The sequence below is a fragment of the Balaenoptera acutorostrata genome, chromosome 1, assembly GCF_949987535.1.
Source record: "Balaenoptera acutorostrata chromosome 1, mBalAcu1.1, whole genome shotgun sequence".
Taxonomy (NCBI): domain Eukaryota; kingdom Metazoa; phylum Chordata; class Mammalia; order Artiodactyla; family Balaenopteridae; genus Balaenoptera; species Balaenoptera acutorostrata.
Window position 1 is genome coordinate 6,564,799 of NC_080064.1, and position 25,505 is coordinate 6,590,303.

General features: G+C 39.1%; 1 protein-coding gene across 4 annotated transcripts in view; it reads right to left on the reverse strand.

Moving 5' to 3' along the window:
* RERE (arginine-glutamic acid dipeptide repeats) overlaps nt 1–25,505 on the reverse strand; it is a 419,003-nt gene that overhangs the window by 148,854 nt on the left and 244,644 nt on the right. For all 4 annotated transcript variants that reach the window (XM_057531191.1, XM_057531176.1, XM_057531184.1 and 1 more), the window contains 3 exons: nt 23,443–23,548; nt 21,875–21,971; nt 10,605–10,709 (listed from right to left, as the gene is read on the reverse strand). In XM_057531191.1, coding sequence (XP_057387174.1) covers nt 10,605–10,709; nt 21,875–21,971; nt 23,443–23,548 — 308 coding nt within the window. The remainder of the gene's footprint in view (nt 1–10,604; nt 10,710–21,874; nt 21,972–23,442; nt 23,549–25,505) is intronic.

Below are 25,505 nucleotides of genomic sequence, written 5' to 3' on the forward strand. Positions count from 1 at the left end.
TAGAAACGGGCTCTGTTTCCCCTGACCAATCCCTGTCTTGAGCTGAGGACACCTTGGAACTTTACTCGGTACTTACAGGCCTCCAAGACCCAGGACTTGTTTTTTCCACTGGCTGTCTTGAACACTAGATGTTTCCTTACTGAACAACCTGCCTGGACCTCATTCCTGCCACCATATTGCCCTAACTTGTCATCTGGCTGCCGGCAGGGATATGCATGCAACTTGCACGTGGGTTGCCCTAGTGCTTCCTTCTGAGGCCTACTGCTAGGTCTCCCCCGAAGTCCGGTGATCCCGGGATATCTACATTGCCTCTGGATTCTAGACCTCCCTCTCTCCTCCAATTAATCCCTAGTGAACAACAAGTGAAGGATTAAAACTTCTAAATACATTAAAGGGGAGCTGAGCAGGTGAAATGCATATATTATACTAATAGATTCTTTCTAAAATTATAAAGGTTTATTATATAAAAACCGACTGAATAATCACTCTGCCATTATAATACTTAATGTTTAGTGAGCAGAAAATTTATGTTTATCAAAGGTAAAGTAATAGCTGCAACATGGAAATTTCCTGGATTTAATTTTGAAGTGTTTTCTACTCTCCAGAAATAGAAAAATGTTTTATTTACTAACAAGAAGTTATAACAGGGCTTCCCCAGTGGCACAGTGGTTAAGAATCCATCTGCCAATGCAGGGGACACAGGTTCGAGCCCTGGTCCGGGAAGATCCCACATGCCACGGAGCAACTAAGCCCATGCACCACAACTACTGAGCCTGTGCTCTACAGCCCGTGTGCCACAACTACTGAGCCTGCGCTCTAGAGCCCACGAGCCACAACTACTGAAGCATGCGTGCCAAGAGCCCGTGCTCCGCAACAAGAGAAGCCACTGCAATAAGAAGCCCGCGCACCGCAATGAAGGGTAGCCCCCGCACAGCAATGAAGACCCAACGCAGCCAAAAATAAATAAATAAAATAAATAATTTTTTTAAAAAGTTATAAAACAAAACTAGCAATAAAAAGTTAACATTCAGGAAACTCTAGAGAAAAACACTCACTGGAAAAAAGATATTCTATTTGACTTTTAATTAGTACTAACTTCCCTTCGAGTGAAAAGGTTTCAGAAACAGCTTGTTTAAATTTTATTTTGAAATTGTCCCTGGTGTGTGCAAATGGAACTGAGCTTTATATTTATATTGATCTTATATCCAGCAAGCATGCTGATTTATCTTACCAGTTCTAACCATCTGTTTACATATTTTCTCAGATTTTCTACGGTAAAAATTATTGTACCATCTTTAATAAAGGTTCATTTCTTCATTCCCGATCCTCATATATTTTCATGTCTTAATGGTCATGGGAATCTTTCTATTGTCTCTGATTTTAGAGAGAGCATTTCCAACACTCTGCCTTTAAGTACGGTGTTTGCTGCAGGTGTTCAGTAAGCATTCTGTCAGAATAAGGAAGATGCACTCTACAGTTAACTTGCTAAGAAGCCCCCACCCCGCAAGTACTGAATGGGTGTTGAATTTTATCAAGTGCTTTTTCTACATCAAGATGACTGTATATATTTTCTTCTTCAATATGTAAAAAAATGGTAAAATATGTTAACAGATAAATTACTATTAAACCATTCATGTATTCTATAAACCCAACTTGAACAAGTATATTTTTAATGCTTTGCCAGATTCCATTTCCCAGTATTTTATTTAAACATTTTACATGCATGTTCATAAGTAAAACTGACCTATAAATCTTACTTTTCAATCTGGTTTTGGAATAAAGGTTTTACTTGCCTCATAAAATAACTTGGGGAACCTATACCTTCTTTCTCTGTTTTCTAGAACAGTGGTAGAATTCACCAGTAAAGCGTGAGTCTGGTTTTTTTCTTTTTGTTCTAATGAGAAGAAAAGGAAATGTCCTGTACAAATTATGAAAACTGCCTTTAAAGGGAGAAGGCATGTTTTTTTTACCCACTTCCTCTTTCTTCCAGCCTTCAAACTGGATGTTACGGCTACCATTCCATCACCTCCTTGAGCACAAGGTCACGGCTGAAGTTAAGGGTACAGAGGTGGCCCCTGGTATCTGCAGAGCCCAATACCAGCCTAGGATTGCTTCCTTTGAAACTCTGCTTATATGAGAGAGAAATGAAAGTTCTATTTTGTTCAAGCCTATTATATCATCTCTTTCTGATAGTTCTAGCACTGAAGTTCTTAAATGTGTATCTTACCATTTATTTTATCTGACTCAAGTTGAAGACACATAGTTTCCTCCAACATTTTGTAGTTTTTGACAGTGAGCTCAGCATTCAAAGATATTTTATCTGTATATACCCTACAGGTTCTTGAATGAGGGTGTGTCCTTCCTCCAAAATTGTACATGTTTCTGTCAGGTGTCCAGGGCAGCTCACTGGCACGAGACCACTTTTTATATTATCTTCTCATCCTGGAGTTCTTGTATTTTTCTTTTTTTATATATAATAATTTATTTGTTTGTTTGCTTGTTTTTGGCTGCATCGGGTCTTCGATGCTGCGCGCGGGCTTTCTCTAGTTGTGGCGAGCGGGGGCTACTCTTCATTGCGGTGCTCAGGCTTCTCACTGCGGTGGCTTCTCCTGTTGCGGAGCACGGTCTCTAGGCACATGGGCTTCAGTAGTTGTGGCGCGCAGGCTCTAGAGCGCAGGCTCAGTAGTTGTGGTGCATGCGCTTAGTTGCTCCGCGGCATGTGGGATCTTCCCGGACCAGGGCTCGAACCTGTGTTCCCTGCATTGGCGGGCGGATTCTTAACCACTGCGCCACCAGGGAAGTCCCTCTCGTATTTTTCAAGAGTGCAAATTCAAGCCCCAATTGTCTTGGGGGCAAGGCCCAAAGTTATGAGTTATAAGGGGAGTTCTCCTTCTATTCCTCCTCTTCTTTTTTTGGTCTGGAGTCCCAAACCCAGACAGGTATCCCTGTCATTTTCTTCTAGTTCCAGATATGTTACCTAGTTCACCCTTCCACCAAAAGAATAGGCCTTCGATGATTCTAACTTTATACAGGCTCTCAGCTCCAGCTCCCTAAACCCTTGAGATCAGGACCCCATCTCCTGTACCTGGTGGGTGTTAAAACCAAAGACGCCGTGTGAAGAAGACGAGCAAATGGCCCGACCCCTCTCACCGCAGGCTGCTGAACTTTTCAGTTTCTCTTAATTCTTGCGAGTTCAGCTCTGCATTTAAAAGATTTGTTGTATTTTATTCAGTATATGTTTACTGGCAAATGGTTTTTGGAATTATCAAATCTGGGTTTTGGTCCTATTTTACTAAAGTTCTTTCATCTTCAGTCAGCTGTGTTTCCAAATATTCACATACTCTCATCTCAACTGTCTCCAATACTTGCCATCACAGGTCAATGTTCTGAGAGTGCAAATGTGATGACAGAGGAAAAGTGAACAAGAAAATGTTCGCATCCAGCTCTAGCTTCTCGCCCCCAAAAGCTATACAAAGACAATGAGCTGTGAGGAGTAGAAAAGTTGACTTCACTAAAACAGAAGTGAATTTTGAAATGTCTCAAATCCAAATTAACTGAAATAAGGGAGATCTAGATTGTCACTTTACAGCTGAAGTATAAATATCTACGTTGAAAAAAGATGGTCACGATGTTATTCGACCATGTTATTTAAATAATGGAAAACCCATAGATGTTCAATAATATGAGAACAGATAAATTATGGGACATCCATATGATGGTGTATACAGGGTGCTCATTACAAATGTTTGTAAAACGTTTAATGACATGGTGCTATGTTCAAAACAGAAGAAGATGAACGAGTAGAGGAATGCGTGATTATCTGTACATTATGTATAAACAATATTTTAATTATAATCTTAAAACATACACATATACCTATACAGCTGCACAAGGATGTATATTCAAGGAAAAACACAAATATAGGTTATAGAATTATTATAACAGTTTGCTTCTTTAATTTTTGAATTTGTCAAGTTATTTTCTGGTAAGCACGTGTCTTTTTCTTCATTAGAAAGACTAAAAGTTATCTTCTAACACAGCCAGAAGAAAATATGTTGTATATGAATCAATCTACGATGAAATCATAGAAGTTAAGAGCACAAGGTTTTCAGTCAAACAGGGTTGGGATTTCCTGTTTACTAACCTTAGGCAGCTATTTAATATAATATCGATTTTCCTTTTCCTCATTTATAAAATAAAGATAATACCAACCTCAATGAGCTTTTACGGGAATTAAAAAATTAAACAATCTAGGACAGAGTAAGCATTCACTTCATGGTAGTAGTAGCTGTTATCGCATACGTCTTGAGCAGATGATGTCACAAATTTGATTCCTTGAGGTGGGCACTAAGAAATATCAACAGATAAACCTACTAAAAATACAGCTTAAGATGTCAAAATCCATCCATATGTGGGAGACAGCAGAGTCTGGGATAGGAAATTGGAAGTAAAGATATTAAGGACAATGAGATGAGGTTTTCTACTGTTAAAAGGTGAGAATTACAAATAAGGGAAAAGGGAAAAAAACTTGCAGGAGCCTTGTATTATTGGATTAGAGTTGGAAAATTTGCTATGAACGCATGGATACACATACACACAGATATGGAAGTAGATGTAAAAGTGTGCATTACCTCCCTTCCCCTCAGCCCCCAAGCTCTGTTCACGCAGAAGGCCTGAGAACAGTGACACAAAGTAATGAGCACACCGAGCACCAGATCTGGGTTCCTAAGTATCATTCTCCAAAATTTGGCACAATCTGACCTCAAAATGGTAGTAACAGATTATAAACAACTGGGTAAAATTGGCAGCCATTAGTCCACCCTGCCATAAATACATGAATAATTCGAAGTTTGATGAGGAAGAAGGCATCTACAGGGTCTCAAAGCAACCGCCTACAGAATGGTCATTAAGGGACGTGTGGACACGGGTGGGGGTGGGGCGATGAACTGGGAGACTGGGAGTGGCGTTATGTGCACGACCAGGTGTAAAACGGATAGCTGGTGGGAACCTGCCGTATAGCACAGGGAGCTCAGCTCAGTGCTCTGTGGTGACCCAGATGGGGGTCCAAGAGGGAGGGGATTCATGTATATATATAGCTGATTCACTCTGTTGTACAGCAGAGACTAACACAGCATTGTAAAGCAACTATAACTCGATTTTTTAAAAAAATTATAAAAGGAAAATGAGAAATTGTACAATTGCAAAGCCTGGCAGACACCACCTTTTTCAACGTATCACAGTGAACATTACCAGCAGTGGGACAAACTAGAATTGTGTAGCACCTAACGGATGCAGGAAAAAGAACACATGACTTTTGTACTGTCCCTGTCAAAGATATACGATATAAATGCAATGATAAGGAAACATCGTAAATGCAAACTGAGGGACAGTCTACAAAATAATTAGCCTATATAATCTTCCAAAGTACCAACGTCATGAAGTGAAGGAAAGACTGAGAAACTTTTCCAGATTGAAGAAGACTAAACACACATATGACAACCAAATAACATAATGCTGAACTAGATTCCTTTTGCTATAGCCTTTTGTTATAAAACTTGAGTGGGGTCTGAGAATTCCAGGGCAATAATATTTACTTGGTAATTTCCTGATTTTGAAGGCTATATTGTGATTATGCAAGAAAAATGCCCTTGTTCACAGGAAATACACAAAGTCTTAGAGGGTGATATAGCCTCATGGTGACAACTTATTTTCAAATGGTTCAGTTAAGCAAAGATCTTCTAGGGTACTTGCAACTGTTCTGTATGGTCAAGACTGTTTCAAAACAAAGTAAAAAAAGATGAATCATACAAGTAAAACACTCAGCACAGCGCCAGGTGCACAGTGCCCACTAACTATAGCTATTATTAGTAACATTATTGCCACTGTCATGGGGGAGATTATATATATAAATTCTTGCAAGTGCCTCGGTTTATGATTACTTCTAAATATAAGGATAATAATACTTAAGCCTCAATATTGCTTTTAAAAAAAAAAAAACCTGCTTCCTGGAAGAAGAAAAGCGGAGAGGGCACAGGTGAATGCAGGTGACCAGGGACATTCTCTCCTGGGTAAGATAGAAGATCAGATCTGAGCCCTCAACTTGTTTTCCACCTGATTAACAAGAGAAGGCTCATGTTCAAGAAGCAAAGAACCAAGAATATAATCAGATTTTTCATGCTGCAGACCAAGCCTCTGATGAGACCACTGACGCTTATATAAAACTAGTATTAGAGAGCGGGATTGCTCCGTGACCACCTATACACAAAATACTACATTTTATTTTATTTTATTTATTTTATTTTTTTGGCCACGTTGGGTCTTCATTGTGGCACGCAGGCTTTCTCTAGTTGCGGTGAGCGGGAGCTACTCTTCATTGCAGTGTACGGGTTTCTCATCGCAGTGGCTTCTCTTGTTGTGGAGCACGGGCTCTAGGCGCACGGGCTTCAGTAGTTGTGGCTTGCGGGCTCAGTAGTTGTGGCCCACGGGCTTAGCTTCTCCGCAGCATGTGGGATCTTCCTGGACCAGGGCTCGAGCCCGTGTCCCCTGCCTTGGCAGGCGGATTCTTAACCACTGCGCCCATTAGGGACCCAAGGAACTCTTATTTAGCAAGGGGAAACAAAGGGACTGGTTCCTGGGAAAATTCACCCTTAATAATTTAAAAATAAAGGCACCTCCTCTCAAGTAGCCACTCTGCAAACTTGTTCTTACTGGGACTCCATTCACTATTACTTCCTTCCCCTCCTAACTCACTGGACTGAGGCAGAAAGGTAAGGAGAACTTTTCTAAGAAATGAAAGGTACAGACTCAGAAAAGGTCAAAGCACACTAAAAAAGGCACTGGCTAATAGGCCGAACCTGCGGAGGTGGAGGGATGGGAAGATGAGGGAAAGGACAACCAAAAACTCAATAAACCCTCCACGCTACAAAGAGGACAGGCTTGTTTGCTATAAAAAGCCCAAACCTCTTTCTCAATAAAACATTTTTTTCAATTTTGGTTCTCAAATTTTCAATAAAATATTCTGACTGTAGAAATGTATTATTTCCCATCAACACTACTCACGTATTTATTTTAATTGTTGAGTCAGTTTCATCATGGTCAATGAAGAAATTTACATTTTTAGCAACTGTATATAGTCAAAGAATTTTATAATTAATATTCCAAGCAGAGGCAAGAATCCCCAGTGCTCAGACTTCCACATGTCAGCAAAATCAACCAGATGGTTAATGATCTACCTGGTAGAATCAAGACATCTTGGGAAGTAGTTCATGTTTTGCTTTTGGATTTAACATTTTACAGAGTTTAAAAAAAAAAAAAGATACTTCTCAATCTCTTCTTCAAAAGAAAATTTATAATTATTTTTGCAATTCCCGAAAAGCAACAAAAAAGCATGACAGTTTACAAAAGCTACGCTGTTTTTGTTTTCCCCATTTTTATTAAAGAGGAAAACAAAGTCCAGGAAGTACAACCTTTACCCATGGACACAAAGATGAAGTGGGAGCACAGAATCAGAACCCAGGCTGCCTGGGTCCAAAAGGGGAGATCTTTCCACACTGTTGGTCTTAACAAAAGGATCAAGCAGTCAGATTAAATGGCCATGAGGTACTAGACAAATAAAAAAGCAACAAGGAGAATAAAAGGATGGATGTAACCGGTCTCTACGCCCAGCTCTTTTTATAAGCTAGAACAAACCTACTTTATTTATTTATTGTTTTGAACCAACCTACTTTAGTTCAACCAAGGATGCTGGTGTTTTGGTCAAACTCATGTATAAGGACTACCGGCTTTATGTACTAAGACCTCTGAGCTGAAATTTATTGACTTTATTTAAAGTTTCTCTCTAGATTTTGGATCACACCCTTCAAAGAAAATGAGAACATGATGACATTATGTTCACAGTATGCTGACTGCAGAAGTAAATTTGGAGTGAATCTTATTTATTGAGCAGCAGTGAACACTCCCTGAGTGCAGAAACATCAAAACAAATTCCAGAAGCAAAGCCCAATTACCAAAGGTTCAAGCCCTCTCTCACCTGCCAGCCCCTGTAGCCTGAATTCTACCTGAAGCTAGAAACATCTGCCCCCACATTTTTTGCCCAAGTTTTGTTCCTTAAATGTCATGGGTAGCAGGAACACAGCGTCACAACCCCTAAGCTAAGATCCTTAGGACCAGAAGATTTTCAGAATTCAGAAATTTTTGGATTTAGAAGATACTACAGGGAATACACCAGGTAATGCCACAGCAGCATCGGTACCTTTGTAGTAAAAGCTGTGCAAATCCACACAGAGTGAACTGAATAAAGAATATAGAAAGTCTCACATCAGTTCAGGTCAAGTTTGACCTCAGGGGCAGATGAATTTCAGCGCCCAACTCAGCATAAAAATGTTTTGATCCTCAGAGCTTTCAGATTTCAGAATTGAAAATAAGAGATTATGAACCTGTATTATTGTGGATGCTTTACTTATATTAATGATCAGTACTCTGAGTAGAAAAAAATAATTAATGAAATATAAATTTATACCTAATAACACCGAAGTAATTCTATGCCGGCTGCAAGAAATCCACCCTCTCCAAATTTTAAAGGCAATAGACCAAAGAATTCATAAAAGTCTTTTCCCCACTAGCATGCAAGGTAACACCACCAAAACCAGAAAGTCCTGGACAACCAGGTCCCTGATAAGGCACGATATTCAGAAATATAATAAACAAGTAGGTGGGGGGGGGAGGTAGCCAGATATTGGGGTTTTAAAAGGATCTGTGATAAATGTGAGAGGAAAAAAAACCCCAATCATTCAGTGCCAGCTAAGATGCTAAAAAAAATTATGGAAAATTACATAAGTCAACTTTTAACTACTATCAGAAAATTTGCTAAGAGAAATAACTCCATCTTAAACTTCAGTTTTGACTGCTCACTTAGAGTTCACACGTTACTTAAGGGGAGGGGAACAGCCATCCAAGTCTGGAGTCACAGAGTCACCATTCTTTAACTTCCAGTGGTCTTACTGATCCACGCGCCATCTCACAGGGTTATTAGGACGGTCTGACATTCCTCCCCAGCTGCCTCAGGGCACTAAGAGTCAGCACACAGCACCACACAGCCACAGCTACATGCTAGCCTCACTCCTCCAAAATGAGGGAGACCAGCTCATCACACTGCCCCATCTCCCACAGCCCTGCAACAACGACAGAAACAGAGGTAAGTTCTGCAAGGGCATGCACCCCAAACCTTCGAAGGACTGGGCTGTGCATAAGTCAGGTGGAGAAAACACTAACAGTTTTCTATACTCTGTTAAATCACATACACAGTTTTGATAATTTGGGCAGCTATGGGAAGTGTGCACCAAACCCCGAACTTCAGAGGTACAAAGTAGTGCTCATGGTGAAGCCAGTGAGCTTGGGCCACACTGGCTGTATCACTGCAAATTTTCACACTCACTTTGTGAGAAGTTTGAGACCTGCCACAAACTTATCACTAATAAGTAGACATTCAAATATCTGTTCACTTCAATTCATCCAACAACCCCCAAGCACTTCCACTATGCCAAGCACAAGCTGGACACGGGGAACAGAGCCGCAGAAATGAACAAATGGGACTAAGGTCAAAGCACTAAACAAGTGCTTCAGGATGCAGATCCTGTAAACACACGGCTACAGGCATGTCTCTGTGTTGCTTTCTCAGGTAAGACAAATAATAATATATTCCTCTATTGCATGCCTAACCCACAGTTTAAAACTAAACTGATGGGAAGTATCACTCTGAATGACTACCAGTAACATACAATAAAAAATGAGACAAGAACCTGTGTGAGTCTCCAGCTTACGCAGATAAGTTACATATCACTTTAAATGAACATTCAGCAAAAACAGGTGTATAACCAAAACTAGTGAAAAGTAAATCTGCTTGGCTATTGTGAACCCAAGAGCTAAACATTTAAAACTCAAAAGCTATTTGGTCAATTCCCTGAAACAATCTAACTTGTGCAATATGACAGCCATCTATCAAATAGTTAAATAAATATGGCATCACTGAAATAACAGACTACTGTGTATCCAGACAGAAATCCAACTCTGAGTGTCCAACACTTCACTTGGGCAACAGGAAGACATGACCAGGCAGTTAATAAATGCATATGTAATATAAACATTTCACAATATAAGATGCTTTTGAAATACTACTATGCTTTTCATTAATATGCTTTTGATTATTACTAATCAACGAACTTTCCATAATGTCCTAGGTGTTTTCAATAAGGTATGGAAGGCTTGACTGAATGGGCATGAGGGTACAATTCATAATAAGTTCAAAACACACACCAACTGAACATCTGTCTTTATCTTGCCCTCTCCAAACCCAAATTGTCTTACTTTTCCTTTTCTTAACAACAACAAAAAAAAGAGCAAACAATAAGCTGCTAAAGACACCAAAGACATTAAGTACAACTTCTCCCAAAGAGGTTTACTACAGGACTTTGTATCTTTTTTTTCATCTTATCAGTATATGCCCAGAAGTGTACACAGACACACCCACGCACGTGCGTGGGCACACACACACTCACACGTGAGAAAAGCCAAAGTTCTCACGGAGTGGGACCCAGTGACTCACTTACCTCGTCTCAGGGTTGTAGCCTAATATGTAGAAAAATGAATCCACTCGGGCTTTAAACTCTCTAGCAGCAAATATGTCAGAAAAATGGGAGATGTTACACTTCCCTCTGAAAATAAACGAACAAAAAATGTTAGTTATGTCCTCAACGGCTTTGCAAAACATAATACTACTAGAAAAGCAGAGGTGGTGGAAGATATAACTAAATCCATGGTATTCTAAGAACATGTAGAATATGGCTACAAACTCTTTAATTATCTGTTCAGAAGAACGGGAGTTCCCCCCCTGCAAGATAAGAAAATGTCCAATATTATATTTCTTTGTTTCATGACTGCTTTAACCTACAACTTTACAACTTAACTGCTTTTATCTCAGCCTTTTAGTCTTAGAATAAAATTAATTAAACCGCAAAGACAAATTGAGGGCAGGATTGTGATGAAAGGATATTAAACTAGAAATGATGGGGAAAAATTTAAACCACAGTTACATTACTTTACAAAAAAAAAAAAATCCATCTAAAGTCTCTGTAAATCATCAAAGCAAAATGGGCCTTTTCTTCCTGCTACCTTATGAAAAGGAGAATGTGTAACTGTTAAATATTTTTCTTCTCTCTGAGTATGGAAGAAATAAACTGTCTTGGAAATTAAAACCTAGAGAAATTTTAATTTTAAATATATAGATGGGTTCTAATATACAAACACACACTTCCCAAATTTTCAGGTAACATTAACTGACAAAGTTGGAAAACGCTTTGCCATGGAAATACTAGAGCAGTAAGGTTTCCAGGTTCATCTACTAACAAAAGTTAATCCACAATATGGCTGACACTCTACAATACTACACAACTCCTCAAGCAGCGTTTCCACGCACCAGATATAAATGTCATATACATTATACCATGCAGTAGGACCCACCATCCCACTACACACACCTACGTACATACAGGAGTGCTGAGAGAAGTTCCAGGGTTCCACAGAAGGCAGGGAGGTTTTCAGAATTTCAACTCCCTCAGCAGTTACAGGAAGCAACTTTAACATCAACTGGAAGCCAAAGGCTATGATTATAGAGTAGATGGAACTGGAGGATCGAAGGCACATCAACAGAACCTGCACGATGCTTCCAGGGACGTGACCTCCCACTGCGTGAGCAGGCATTTCATTCCCAGAAGGACTCCATGAGTTGGCACGTCAACAACACACACATGTGCTAGTCGCCAAGGTGTTAGTGAAAGAAACTGAGGGATAGCAACATGGGGATGGACATTCATTCACTTCCTACCAAATTAAAAAGCAATTAAAAATCCTCCTTTCCCACAGGGCTTAAGTAATCTGTGACCAAAGCCTCAGTACTGGGCAGAAGATAAGATGAGCTGAGACAATCTCCGTTTTAAAAATTAACAAAAATACTATTGATTTCTTAAAGTTCCTTTGGATACTACTGATTAGAAGATAATGTAGGGTTATTGAGCACTTAAAATATGGCTAGTATAAGTGAAGAGAAATGAATTTTAAATTTTATTTAATCTCAATTAATGTATATTTAAATAGGTAGCTAGTGGCTACCATATCAAACAGCACAGATTTATATAACATTCCATCATCATGGCAAGTTCTGTTGGAAGCACTGATTTGTAGGTAACAAGATACAATTAAAGGAAAAAATGGACTAGGTATCAACTCTCCAGGCCCAGGACCTATCCTTCTAGTATTTAACTGGAACTAAAATGAGCTTCTGGAAAAGGATAGGCAGGTAAGACAACTTTTTAGATGAACAATGCACTCGCTCTGCAACTAATCACCCATCTATCGGAAATGATTCATCCCTGAAGCCTAGAAGAAACAGGGAAGTCCCTTTATCAGGTAACCAGAGATAAGTACATCTATTATACCTATCTCGTAAAAATATTAAGAAGATCAAATGAGAAGTCTATGAAACTTTGTATACTGTTCCGTGCTATGCAAAATAAACTATTTCATCATTGTCCATTACTAAAGGAAAGCGATTCTTCCTTTATTATTCTTGGTTATTACTCAAATTTAAGTTTATCCTTAAACTTGAATAATTAACTAATTAAACATATAGAAACTCCTCTAACCCACAATTCTGAACACAAGCACTGGAAATCAGTTATGTTTAAGACAAGGTTTCCCAGTCTCAGCACTGCTGGCATTTTAGACAGCGATCCTGTATTCAGCACATCCCTGGCCTCCACCGCATAGCACCACACACATCACTGTGACCATCAGAAACATTGCCAACGTGTTCCCAGGGAAGGGCAACACAACTGGTTTAGGGAAAATCCAAAGCAGTAGGAAGAGAAGGCTATCATATGATAAATGACTATGCAGCTGTAATAAACGGGATTTTATCTATTTGCTTCCTGTTTGATTATATGAAGGGTATTGATCTTTGTATGTTAATTTTATATCCTGCTACTCAACAAAATTTTTTAGCATTTGATAGAGCTTAATCACTGATTCTCTGAGGTCTTCCCGATATGCTAACTTTATTTGCAAATACACATATAGTTTCACTTTTTCTTTACCCTTTCTAAACCCTCTAAGTTGCACCTCTAATACAATGAAAGTGTGGAAAGTAGTGGAAATAGAGGACACCCTCACCTTGTTCCTGATCTTAGTGGAAATGCCTCCCAGGTGTTCCCATTAAATAGCTTTAGAATAACCGTATCATAATCATCGCTTTGGAGACAGGTTTCTTCCTTAGACTTATTAACATGGTATTAGATGTTAACAGAGTCTTGAATAGTAAACCTACCTTGCATGCCTGGAATAAATCCCAGTTGGCCATAATGTATTTTTTAATAAAATACTAGAATTTCTTAAAGCATTTGATTAATTAGATCTAATGTTTTTCCTCATTAATTTCTGCTTTTATCATTATTATTTCCTTCACTGTGCTTTTGTTGTTGTTCATAACAGCTTTATTCGTAGTAGCCTAGATACAAACCAAATGTCCATCAACAAAGAAATGGGTTAACAAAGTATTGTATAATTTACAATGAGATTACTACACAACACATAGAAAAGAGCTACTGATAAATAGCCCATCATGAAAAATCTCAAAAATTAAATGTTGAGTAAAAGAAGCCAGACACAAAAAAGCTACATACTGTATGATTCCATTTATATGAAGTTCTAGAACAGCAAAAAGGAATTTATGGTAGGAGAAATCAGAATAGTGGTTGTTTCTGGGTGGGAAGTTTAGAGAGAACAGGAGCTGAAGGGAACTTTCTGGGATGATGAGAATATCCCATGCCTTGTTTAGTGTCAAACAAATTTGCCAAAATTTATGCAAATGTAAACTTAAAATCTGAATTTTTCTGTATATTTAAAAAAAAAAAAGCATTGGGAGAAAATAAAACAACAGTCACTAGCATATAGCTGTGGCTCTTGGAAGTGTCTGTCCCTGCCGGGTAAGGGGCCCGCAGTAGCAAAGCAGAGTGGAAGACAGGGTTGACAGAGGCCGGAAAGCGGACCGTGGTTGGTTCTGAATGGCTGCTATGCATTTTGAAATATTTTTCATATCGCCTCTTGCTGAAGAGTAGTGCTTACATTTTAAAGTAAAAGTGTGTACATGTGTACCATTTTAAGCACTCAATATTTTTTCTCCAGGGCTCTCTTTTCACCATGCTCTTGCTCAAAACAGTATATTATTTGACAGTGTTTGTGAAATGGAGGCAGAGAGACTGTTAAGAGAAAACTGCCATCACGCCCACCTTGCTGAAACAGCTGCTTTCCCAGCTTCCTCAGGTTCTGCATTCCCCATATCTTCACTGTTATCAGAAATAAGACTAAAGACAGGGAAGCACCATGTCTTAGGGTCCTTTTATTCAGCAGTAACAAGGGCTTCCTGGAAAAGACTTGTTCAAGTAGTGCTTTGTTGTGACGCCCCCCAGTTACGCCCTGGGCACTGCACCATCTAGAGAGTCCTGTGCCTGGTGGGAGAAGGCCATCTGAAGGGGATGAAAAAGAGGAGAGAACCTCCTCAGGCAAGCAGAGAAATACAAATGGAAACTGTGGCCCAGAAATTCATTCCCTTAAACTGTATCCATAATTGAGCGAGTCTTCGTACATCCCCAGACATATGCAAACCTCACAGAAACTCGTGAAGAGGTACACAAGCTCACAAAGACTGCTTACAGTAGCATGTTTGTTTACAGCTATTACTGTCACTCTTACCGGAAATAAGGGGAAAAAAGATTCTGAGACAGAGTCAGCATCGTGTCTATTGTAAGCCATTTGATTAATGACAGGCAGAGTATCTTTTCTTTTTTAAGTTTCTTTTCTATTTCTAGTTCTTCTGTTTCTCTTGCCCTCCTGTGGGTTATCTGAACATTTTTTTAGGATTTCATCTTGATTTATTTATAGTGTTCTGAGTGTTATCACTCCACACAGTTTTCTAGCGATTGCTCTAAGTATAACAATATACATTACTTCCACTGAAGTCCCTCTGCCTCTCCACTTTTTAAATTTAATTTTCTTAAATGTTTGAGGAAAATTCTTAAACACTCCTCAAAGACACAAAAGTAAATACAAACAAATGGGAAAACACCCCCTATTCTTGGATAGGAAAACTCAACATGGCATTTCTCCAAACTTGATCTATACATTCAAGGCAATCCTAATACAAACACCAGCTAGCTATTTTACGGAATAAAACAAGTTCTACTAACATTCATATGGAAAAATCAAATAACTAGAAAGGGGAGGAGCTAGCCCTATCAGACATTAAAACATACTATAAAGCCTCTGTAATTAAGAGTGTAGTGCTAGCACATATATAGACAATAGGAAACAGAATATCAAGTCCAGAATACATATGGAAAATAATATAAGACAAAGGTGGCATCTCAAACCACTGAGGTAAAGACAGTAAATGGTACTGGGGCAGCTGGGTAGAATTTATCTTTAAAAAGTGGTATAGGGCAAGGCTTTCTAACTATGACTCAAAGTCCTGAGGGAATACTTGCAACAGGCATATTAAGAACTTTTAAAAAGTGAGAGACAAAAAGACAACAACCCAACAGAAAAGACATGAACAGACAATTCACAAAAATATAGACAAAAATATGCTCAAACTCACTCACTGTTAGCAAAATAAAGTAAAACAACACTGAGATACTATTTCTCATCTACCAATCAGATGGACAAAATTTAAAAAAAAATAACACATTCTGCTGGGGAAACAGGAAAGTCTCAGACATTGTTGGAGGAAATGCAAATTGGTATATGCGTTCAGAAGAGAAATCACATAAACTTTTCAATTCAGCAACCCCTCTCCTATAAATCCACCCTGAAGATACACATCCAACAATAAGGAAATACATATGCACAAGGATATTGATTTCAGCATCATTTACAATTGAAACATCTTGGAAACAACCTACATGCGTATACACAAGACAGCAGGTGAATAAACCACAGTACATCCACAAAACAGAGTACTATACAGCTGTGAAGGAGAATGAGCTGTATGAGTTGACATGGAGCAATTTCCAGAACATACCGCTAAGTGAAAAAAGCAAAGCACAAAAGACTATCTATAGTATGCTACCCCTCACATAAGAAAGAAGAAGTTATAAGAAAATAGACATGTATTTGCTCATTTGTGAAAAGGAAATGCAAGAAGGATAAATTAAGAAGTAAAAGGATCAGTCATCTATAGCAGGTAGGGGGGCTGAAGACTGTTATCTTCTTATAGCTCTGACCCTGAGAGCCACAGCAATAGTTCACAAACCCTCCCTTACCCAGAAAATAAACAGACAGTCCAAATCAACCAAGAGGAACCAAAAATAGAATGCAAAGTCTAACAAACGAACCCAGCTATATTACAAATGAATAACACAACCACACCTAAGGAGCTACGAAAAACAGAACTGACCTGAGCAACTTTAGAAAACAGGCTCTTGCCTGTATACTATACATAAGACTAAAGACAAAAATGTAGTCAGTAAACATACTTCTCACAGGCACATGGGTTACGAATTCTGAAACTAAGTTATGTGTACCGTAGAATTGGATAAAAATAGGCAAATGAAAATATATTTTAAACAATAAGAACTGAGTTTTTCACTGTTGAAGAAAGAAGTTACCAGTAAAGAAAAGGGGAGGGGTACAATGAATCTCGTGGTTCTGCTCTGGGCCACGTGAGGACACAGGGAGAAGCCAGCAGTCTGCACACCAGAAGGGGACCCTCACCAGAACTCTGGCACCCTGATCTCGGACTTCTGGCCTCCAGAACTCTGAGAAAGAAATTTCTGTTGTTTATAAGCCACCCAGGGTATGGTCTTTTGCTTCCAGCAGCTGTAACAAAGTAAGGCATCCGTGAAATTCAAATAGGGTCTTTAGTTCAATGGTATTGTTCTAATGCTATTTCTTGTTCCTGACAACTGTACTGAAGTTACATAAGATGCTCACACAAATGAAGACTGGGAGACGGATACATGGAAACTCAGTACTTACAACTTTTCTATGTGTCCAAAAGTAGCTCCGAACAAAAGAATTTTTAAAAGACTATGACGTATTCAAGGGCAGAGAGAGCATGTTACTCAGTTAGGTGTTCCCAGCACCTACACGGCCCTTCCCCTATGACGAGCAGCTCAATAATGTGTTAAATGATGAATGAATAAAGAAATAAGGGACTGACAAGTTATGGTGTCTAATGAAGTACTAAGCATGTATAGACAAAACAATAAAAATGCCGTAGGTCATAGTTATTTCACATATAAAAAGAACTGCAGACTAAAGCCAGGAAATGAATCTTAAGCTGCAAAACTAAGAGCTCTGAGACTTCATGAAACCCCTTAGGGAACTTGCAGAAACTAAAGGAACTTTGTAAGTTCTAAGGAATGGCTGGGGAATTGTACCAAGACATAATTAATCTGTTTCAATCACTACACATATGTGATGTTAGCTGCCCGTAACAAAGGAAGGAGATAAATTGATTTGGGATGGAAAAAGGGCAATTAGAAGCCCTGAAGACCTAGTTTAGGATTTCTTGGCCCTGGGCTTCCAGAAAATTCACTCTAGAACATACTCTTATTAATATGAATTCCTAGGTAAAATGATACCTTGTAACCTGACCTACCTTGGATATTTTTTTTTTCCAATAGGAGGCAGATAATCAGAAGGCTGGAAAATAGCCCTGAAGCCGATGAAAGAGTTAGGATCTCCTGTCTGCCCTCCACAGTCAATACTTGAGAATTCACTGTTACAACTGCACAGTAAACCTGAAAATGTTGTCCAGGTCACATGTTCAGAGTCCAATCACAAAGCAGTCGCTCTTGATCCTTTGATCATCAATAAAGTGTTATCCTTAGGGTAAGAATACTATCACAGCAAACAAATTGCAAGCTATACACTCCGTTGCTCATTCTCAGAGCGTCTACAAATGGCTCCCTGAGCTGAACACTTCTCCCCAGGCCTAAAGCCCTCTGAGTATCCAAGCAATCCATCCTAGAGGCCACAGAGAAATAAAATAAATGGATGCCAAGTAACTGTGCCACCAATAAGTTAATACAGAATTATATTTAATTTCACTTTTCCTTTTCTTCCTTTTATGCTTTTAAGAAACCAATGCAGATTCATGAGCACTACTCATACTATTGAGTGTGAGATACTCTCTCTGCGAGAGGCTTTTTCATGCTCTGTACCTTACTGGACATAAAACCAGTTCTGGGTTCTGTCACTTAATCATGTGACTTTAAATAAATTTGTTAAAAAGGTGGCACAAAGGTTAACAAACTTGACCTTGGTCACAAAACTATGTGGTAAAGCCAGGATTCAAACTGAAGTCTTCCAATTTCAATCTGGAGCTTTTTCTTTTATACCAGTGTCAGCCAAAAATACTTAACCTGGGAACAAGGAGAACTCAAAAATACTCCACTCAAGATACTAACACAGTATTACTATATGGTTACTGATAAACGTAACAAAGAAAAGAAAATAAACAGCTGTAGAAGCTTAGCTTGAAAGGCAGGAATGAGGGACAGCCAAAGCAAGAATTCAAACACAGCAGCAGAGCAGTAAGTAATGCTGGACCCTCAACACAGATATGTACAACCGTGAAGATTCCTCTAGGAATAAATTTGGTTTGGGCAGGGAAATGCTACAACCTCAATTTACACAGAGAGGCTGCCGAGGAGTTCTGTTTTCCTTCTGATTCATGATGGCTAAAGGACAAAGCTCTCTCTTCCTTTGTAGCCCAACCCTAGCACCAGCTTGAAAGAGAAAGTTATACATCGGTTTCCTCCTGAGCGAATGGAATGGCAAGAGCCCCTCAGAGTGCTGTGAGCCGAAAGAATCCTCACCACTGAGCACTTTGATCTTTGAGAAGAATGGTGCCAAGCACTAACACTATCTGTCTTTTCCTTTCTTTTTTGTCCTCCATGTTTTTTTCAGTACATTCATTTGATCCTCTTTCATGTGCCTACGGACTATTTTATTTGTCCTCTTTCACAACTGAATTTATTTTTGGCAGTACGACTTTATATCTGTGGAGAAAGAAAAAAATCCTTTCTTGGATAAATGGTGAAGGAAAAAGTGGGAAGAAAAATGAAAGCCTAACCCCCACCCTCATACTTTAAAATTAAAGTAATCTAGCTTTAGTGAAGAGGAAAGGAATAAATAGAGATTCCTGGGGGCACTGCTATTCAACTCTGCTTTTATCAGAGATGACCTTACAGTGAGCACTCTGAGAACCAGGCGAGATTACTAAGCAACAGCAAGAATCCCCCAGATGAGCCCCAGATGCAAGCAAACGTCAACACACCCATAAGGATTACTGAGCAGCTACTAGGCCAGATCACCAGTAACCATGTGGCCACATTCATCTGGTGTCTTTGAAAAAAACCCAACTGTCAAGTCACACAAGAGGTGCTCTATTTGAAGCTGACACAGTCAAATTTAAGATGACAGCTTTATAAAATCACTGTATGACCACTTTAAAGAAAATACCACAGGAGAAAAAGACTAATCAATAAGGGTTCTGTCACATACACAGCGAAAAGAAGATAAGGAATCACCATTTTAGCACACCAGCTCTTTGGTGGTCAGTGAAGAGACAGTGACCTGTCCAATTACAGAAGACACCTGACTGTAAACCTAGCGAAAGTAAATTCATCCAGGTCCAGCTAGAATTATCTGGGACAACCCATTCTAAAAATGCTAAAATAGTATAAAATGACTCTACAAACCTAAACAGTCTCTGATCAGTATTCAAATACATTCACTTTAAGCAAATATATCAAAATCTGTTGAATGACCAGAGTTACATATCTCACATATTTACTTAACTTCAACTCTGAATTGCTTAAAAATCATTCACCTCAATCAATGAAATAAGATGGGGGGCGGGGGAGCATGCAAAGAGGATAAGGAATAATCCCAGGATCAAGTCAATTGTCTTAGCTAACAATTTAATGGTTCCATCAATCTATCCAATCTTCCATTAACTTGCTTTGTTAAGCATGCAAGTTTATAAGATTGGAAAGCCACCGCCAAGAAGACATGAAAAGCTTGGGGGAATTTTGGAAGAAGTTTATAAAACACTACAGGAATTCTCTAAATGTATCTAAAGTCCTGTAAGAAGCCAAATCTAACCACATACACGCCTTCCCTTACAGCGCGGCTTGGCAGACTACAGTCTGCAAGCCAAATCTGGCCCACCACCTGCTCTTGTACAGCCTGAGAACTAAGAATGGTTTTTCCATTTTTAAATGGCTAAAAAATAAATCAAAAGAAGAGTCATATCTCCTGACGTGTGGAAATTAAATGAAATTCAAATTTCAGTGTCCTCAAGTAAAGTTCTATTGGCGCACTGCCACCTCATTTATTTACATGTTGCTTGTGGCTTTTGTACTACAATGGCTGAGCTGAATAGTTGCAACAGAGACCATGAACAATTATCTGACCCAAAAAGTTTGCCAAAACCTGCCCTATATTAAAAGTTGCTAATAATTTGCCGTCAAATAACTGGCTTTAGCTATGTAGCTTTGCACAAGAGCCTCCAGATGGTTTTACTGAATACCATCTGAGCAATACAATAGAGAAATTATTGTATCTCATTGTAGTTAAGCTAAAAGCCAGCAAATCCCTATGACTTTTTTTTTTTCTTTCCCCGCTGCGCTGGGTCTACGTTGCTGCACGCGGGCTTTCTCTAGTTGCGGCGAGCGGGGGCTACTCTTCCTTGCGGTGCACGGGCTTCTCATTGCGGTGGCTTCTCTTGTTGTGGAGCAGGGCTCTAAGGCATGCGGGCTTCAGTAGTTGTGGCACACGGGCTCAGTAGTTGTGGCTCGCGGGTTCTAGAGCGCAGGCTCAGTAGTTGTGGCACACGGGCTTAGTTGCTGCATGGCATGTGGGATCTTCCAGGACCAGGGATCGAACCAGTGTCCCCTGCATTGGCAGGCGGATTCTTAACCACTGCGCCACCAGGGAAGTCCCCCTATGACTTTTTTTTAAACCATGTTCTTTAACAGAGAAAGTGGTTCTTTCACCATTTTGTTATTTCCAGTGGGGAAAAAGGTATAATAAAATCACTTGTCCTTACTTCCTTTACCACCTAAGAAGCCCCAAGTCTTTCCCTCATAAACAAAATATACCAGAGTAAATAGGTATCTTTTTCTTGAAAGGGACAGAAACTACCACAGAGTGTGAAGCAGAGGCTCATGGTCACTTTTTGGCATCATTACCTAAGACATTAAGGCTAGCAGCAATGTTACCTCAGAATAAAATCTTCTACATGTTTTCCCTACTCCCAAGCTTTTTAGTAGTAAACTCCTCATACACACAGAAGTTTAAAAGTATACAAGGCAATGAAAATTCCTATGAACTCTACCTAGATTCTCTTACAATTACATGCTGCCATATTTGTTTCATCCATTTTTTTAAATCTATCTTGGCAGTGACTGAATCTTCAGGAAATAATCTGTATAACACCCCACCCTAAATACTTTAGCAACGAATTTTCAAGGAAATAAAATACAAAACTCTAGAGAGGGTGTAAAAGAAAAAAAGAAAAAAGAAAGAAAAAGAAAAAAGTGGGTTTTCCCTCTCACACAGATTAGTGAAGACAGAGGCAACCTCTGAGACCTCAACAATCCACAAAGCTAACACCGGAGTGTCACCTTACTGAGACCACAGGGGTAGTGTGATTGATATTACAATTATCAGATGAGATCTAGGCAGCTTAGACTCTCTACCTACAGTGACCTATGACTTCTCCTTCACAGAAGGACCACACATCTCTGGCGCTTACCTAAGGGCAGCGGCGTGGTAAGTGTCAACGTAATCAGAAATGAAGAGCTCTCGGTTCTTGATAACTGGGTCTGTTATGACAAGTTCTCTTCCAGAGTCTGTCACCAAAAAAAAAAAAAAAAGTTAATTAGGAGGATATTATAATTGAATTTCCAAAAACGATTAGGAAAATTTCACAAAATTTTTCTTTCAGGTTCACTTCCCACTATAAAAAGCACAACAAATAACCAGGCCTGTCAGCAAAACAGAGAGGAGGAATAACATACAGCAGGAATAACAGGAGCAAGCATCCTGTGGGATGTGTTTTTGCCCTTTATTAAGTCTCCACAGTTTGCTGAAATGCATTAAGCAGAAAATAAAAAAAGAAGGAAAAAGAAAACAACTACCACATTTTAGCAACTTGTAAACTACTAAAATTTTCAGTGATCCTGTGCATCTGGTATTTTATTGCTACATATTCCAGGATGGAGTGAAATCACACTGTTTCAAGTTGAAAAGAATAACCAAGTTATTATTTTTAATAAAGAACCATCATTGAACTGTTTTAACAGAAATTTAATAGTTTCAAAAAAGAAAAAACTGGTAAAATATAAAAGAACATTATTCTTCCAAACTGTCTTCACATTACTGCATTCATAGGCCTGACTTCTAATGTGAATTTTATTAATTAAAACAAAAAACAAAAAAAAAGAAAGAAAACTGTTTTTGACTACTGGTTTGTTGACTCAAAACCTGTCACCAAAGGCAGTGAGACAAGCACAGTCATCCGGGCCAGAGAGAGCTGGATCCCTGCCCCGGGGTCTCCACTCAGAAGACGAATAGCCTTGGCAACTCCTTTAGCATCTCTAAGCCTCAATTTCCTGATCTGGAAGTGGGGAGTGACAACCCCGAACTCATATAATTAATGGATAACAAATGTGAATCAGCTAGAATGAGGCCTAGCACCTCAAAAAAAAAAAATCAATAAAAAGAAGCTATTAGACATCTGAACAAACATAATATACACTTTATGTACATATCTCACATGTCAATAAAGTTATTGGGTAGAAACTACAATGCCAGAGGAAGAAAAAAATAAAAGATGCTCTGAACTACCTTCCTATTGTTCTAAAAAGTCAATACTCAAGCTAAATTTCAAAATTTTCAGGAAAGCTTTGCTTTGAAAACTGAAGTTCACAACCCTGAAGTTCACCAATATAGATTATTAAAAAGAAACAAAATACAATTCTATAGGGTTTTCAGTGTCATTAGTTCAGCATTAGGTGAGAAAAAGGAATAAAAAGATGAAGCTACTTTTATTTCCTAAGAAGATCTATCACTACTCCAAGTTCAAGGGAAAGATGCTACTAGCACATGATCAGGTTGTTTCTCTTTTAAGGCAGAAATAGTGAAAGAACTCAGCAAAAAAAAACAAAAAACAAAAAAACATTCCAGTAATGTCTTTATTGATAAAAAGCTTTTTCAGTGAAAAATTTTCATAGTGGTTATCTCCATTTAATGAATGTTTTTACAAAGAACTTTGCCCAAAGCTAAGAAAGGGTAAGAATCAAACCAGAAGGACATATTTACCATTTTCATTATGTCGATCCTGAACCAAATGCTGATACACAGAATCTGGAACTTCAGATTGACGGTAGTACCATTTGACGTTCATGAGTAGGTGGTCCCTCTTACTCTGAAAAGGAAAATCTAACAGCATTAGGAATAGGATTTCGGGTGCCCACAGGTGCATACCATACCCATGATCAAAAGCCCCTGGAAACGGGTGGACAGGCAGAGAAGGAGACACACAATTACTACCAGGACCACAAAAATACATTAGTCAATTATGAGGTCAATTTTCATTTTTCGAAAAATCCCAGCCACAACACCTCTCTGACTCTATCCCTCAAAGTTGCTTATTTCAGGAAACAAAGGAAACCCAACTTGAATCTATAAATCTCCCCAGTTTGATTAACTAATTCAATATTATATTTTTTTATTCAGCATTAACTACTCAGTACACTACATGAATACATCCTTCTTCTATCTGAAGCTTTAATTGTTTTGGTAAATATTTAGAAACTGTTTCAGCACACTGTCAAGGCCATTAAGGGCAATGAGTTTTTCCTGCTACTTTACTGCCACTTATGCTCTATGGCAAACTAACAACTACAGGTGTTAAAAGCAAACTATGGGTGGTGAGGAAGGTACTATGAGTCCATGGAGCAGGGACCCTGTCTCATTTATCTCTGAATTTCCCAAGAAGAGAACACCTTGGACATGAATATTTATGAATAATAAAGAGTTCTATGATGATCAGGGTCCCATAAATGTTTGTGAGACACTCAACCTTCTTATCCCTAAAAGTTAACTTTGTTTCTAGTTCATTCGAAGAATAAAGGATCAAATACTGCCTTTCCATTTGAAGGCTATGGGGCTAGGGCTTGAGGGGACCATCTCTGTGTACCTGGTCATGAAGCATCTCAATGTGGCAGTGCACTAAGGCTTCCCGGGGCCTCAGAAAATACTTTCCGACCCAGCTGAGGGCCATAAGGGACTTCCCCAAGGTGAGTGCAATACCACTCCTCTTAGCAGCGTCTACCTTCTCATCACAAGTCAGTGGGTCAGAAATGCATGAGAGCTAAAATTCGAGAAACGCCTCATGTTTATAAGGGAGATGGCCAAATCCTAAAGTATGTCAAAGGAGCCTTCTCTAATGAAGTAAGAAGCTTGATGCTTACATGAGAGGTTGCACAAAGCCTTCACTAAAAGACCAGGAAGGCTCAAAAATATTTTTGCTAAAATACGTAAGCCATTCAAAGAACCAGAAAGAAAGCAATTGCCAAAAGTCTTGACTGAATTCAAATGTGAAGAAGTGCTATTCCAAAGTAAATACCATACACACTAAGATTCTTACTTTTGCAATTCGCTGTGTCAAATATAGGGCATCATTACTGGTTTGAATAAAAGAGATTGCAGACAAAGAATAATCCTACAAAATGGGCACTTTTTAGTTTTTATCAATTTTGCACTTTTATATTCTACACTGTTTATACTGAGGGTGGGAAAAAGAGGACAAATCAGTACGCTGCATAAAAAGAATACACTTTATATATAGTATAGGAGTTTACAGACAGAGCAATTACTTCCGGCAAGGGATTATGGAGGAAGGAACATCTGACCTGGGAAAAAATGGGAAATATTTCAATGAAATTTTTTCTAGGCAAAGGAGGAGACCTGAGAAATACACAGAGATAAAGTACAAGACATATATAAGACACATGCATGTGGTCCATCTGCGTGCAGCACAGGAAAACATTCTGCGTGATGGTGAGGGGAACCTGAATCCTAGCTGGAGTTTGGCCTTTAGTGGCTTTTAGCTCCCTGGGACAAATGGGGTCTTCTACCTGCACTGCCGACCAAAGCCACAGGCACTGAGGTGCAAAACCCCAGGCCGTGGGAGAGCAGCCAGAGGGCTACAGCATCTTCCTGAGGCAGGATGGTAAAGAGCAAGACCCGGGTGAGAGCACTCACCAGGGAAAGGAGGAGACACACCAGGGGAGGGGCAGTACTCAGGGATAAACCCAGCTAAGTAAATACACTGCCCAATGCAGGGCTGCTCAACCTAAAAACTACTGACACGTGGTCCA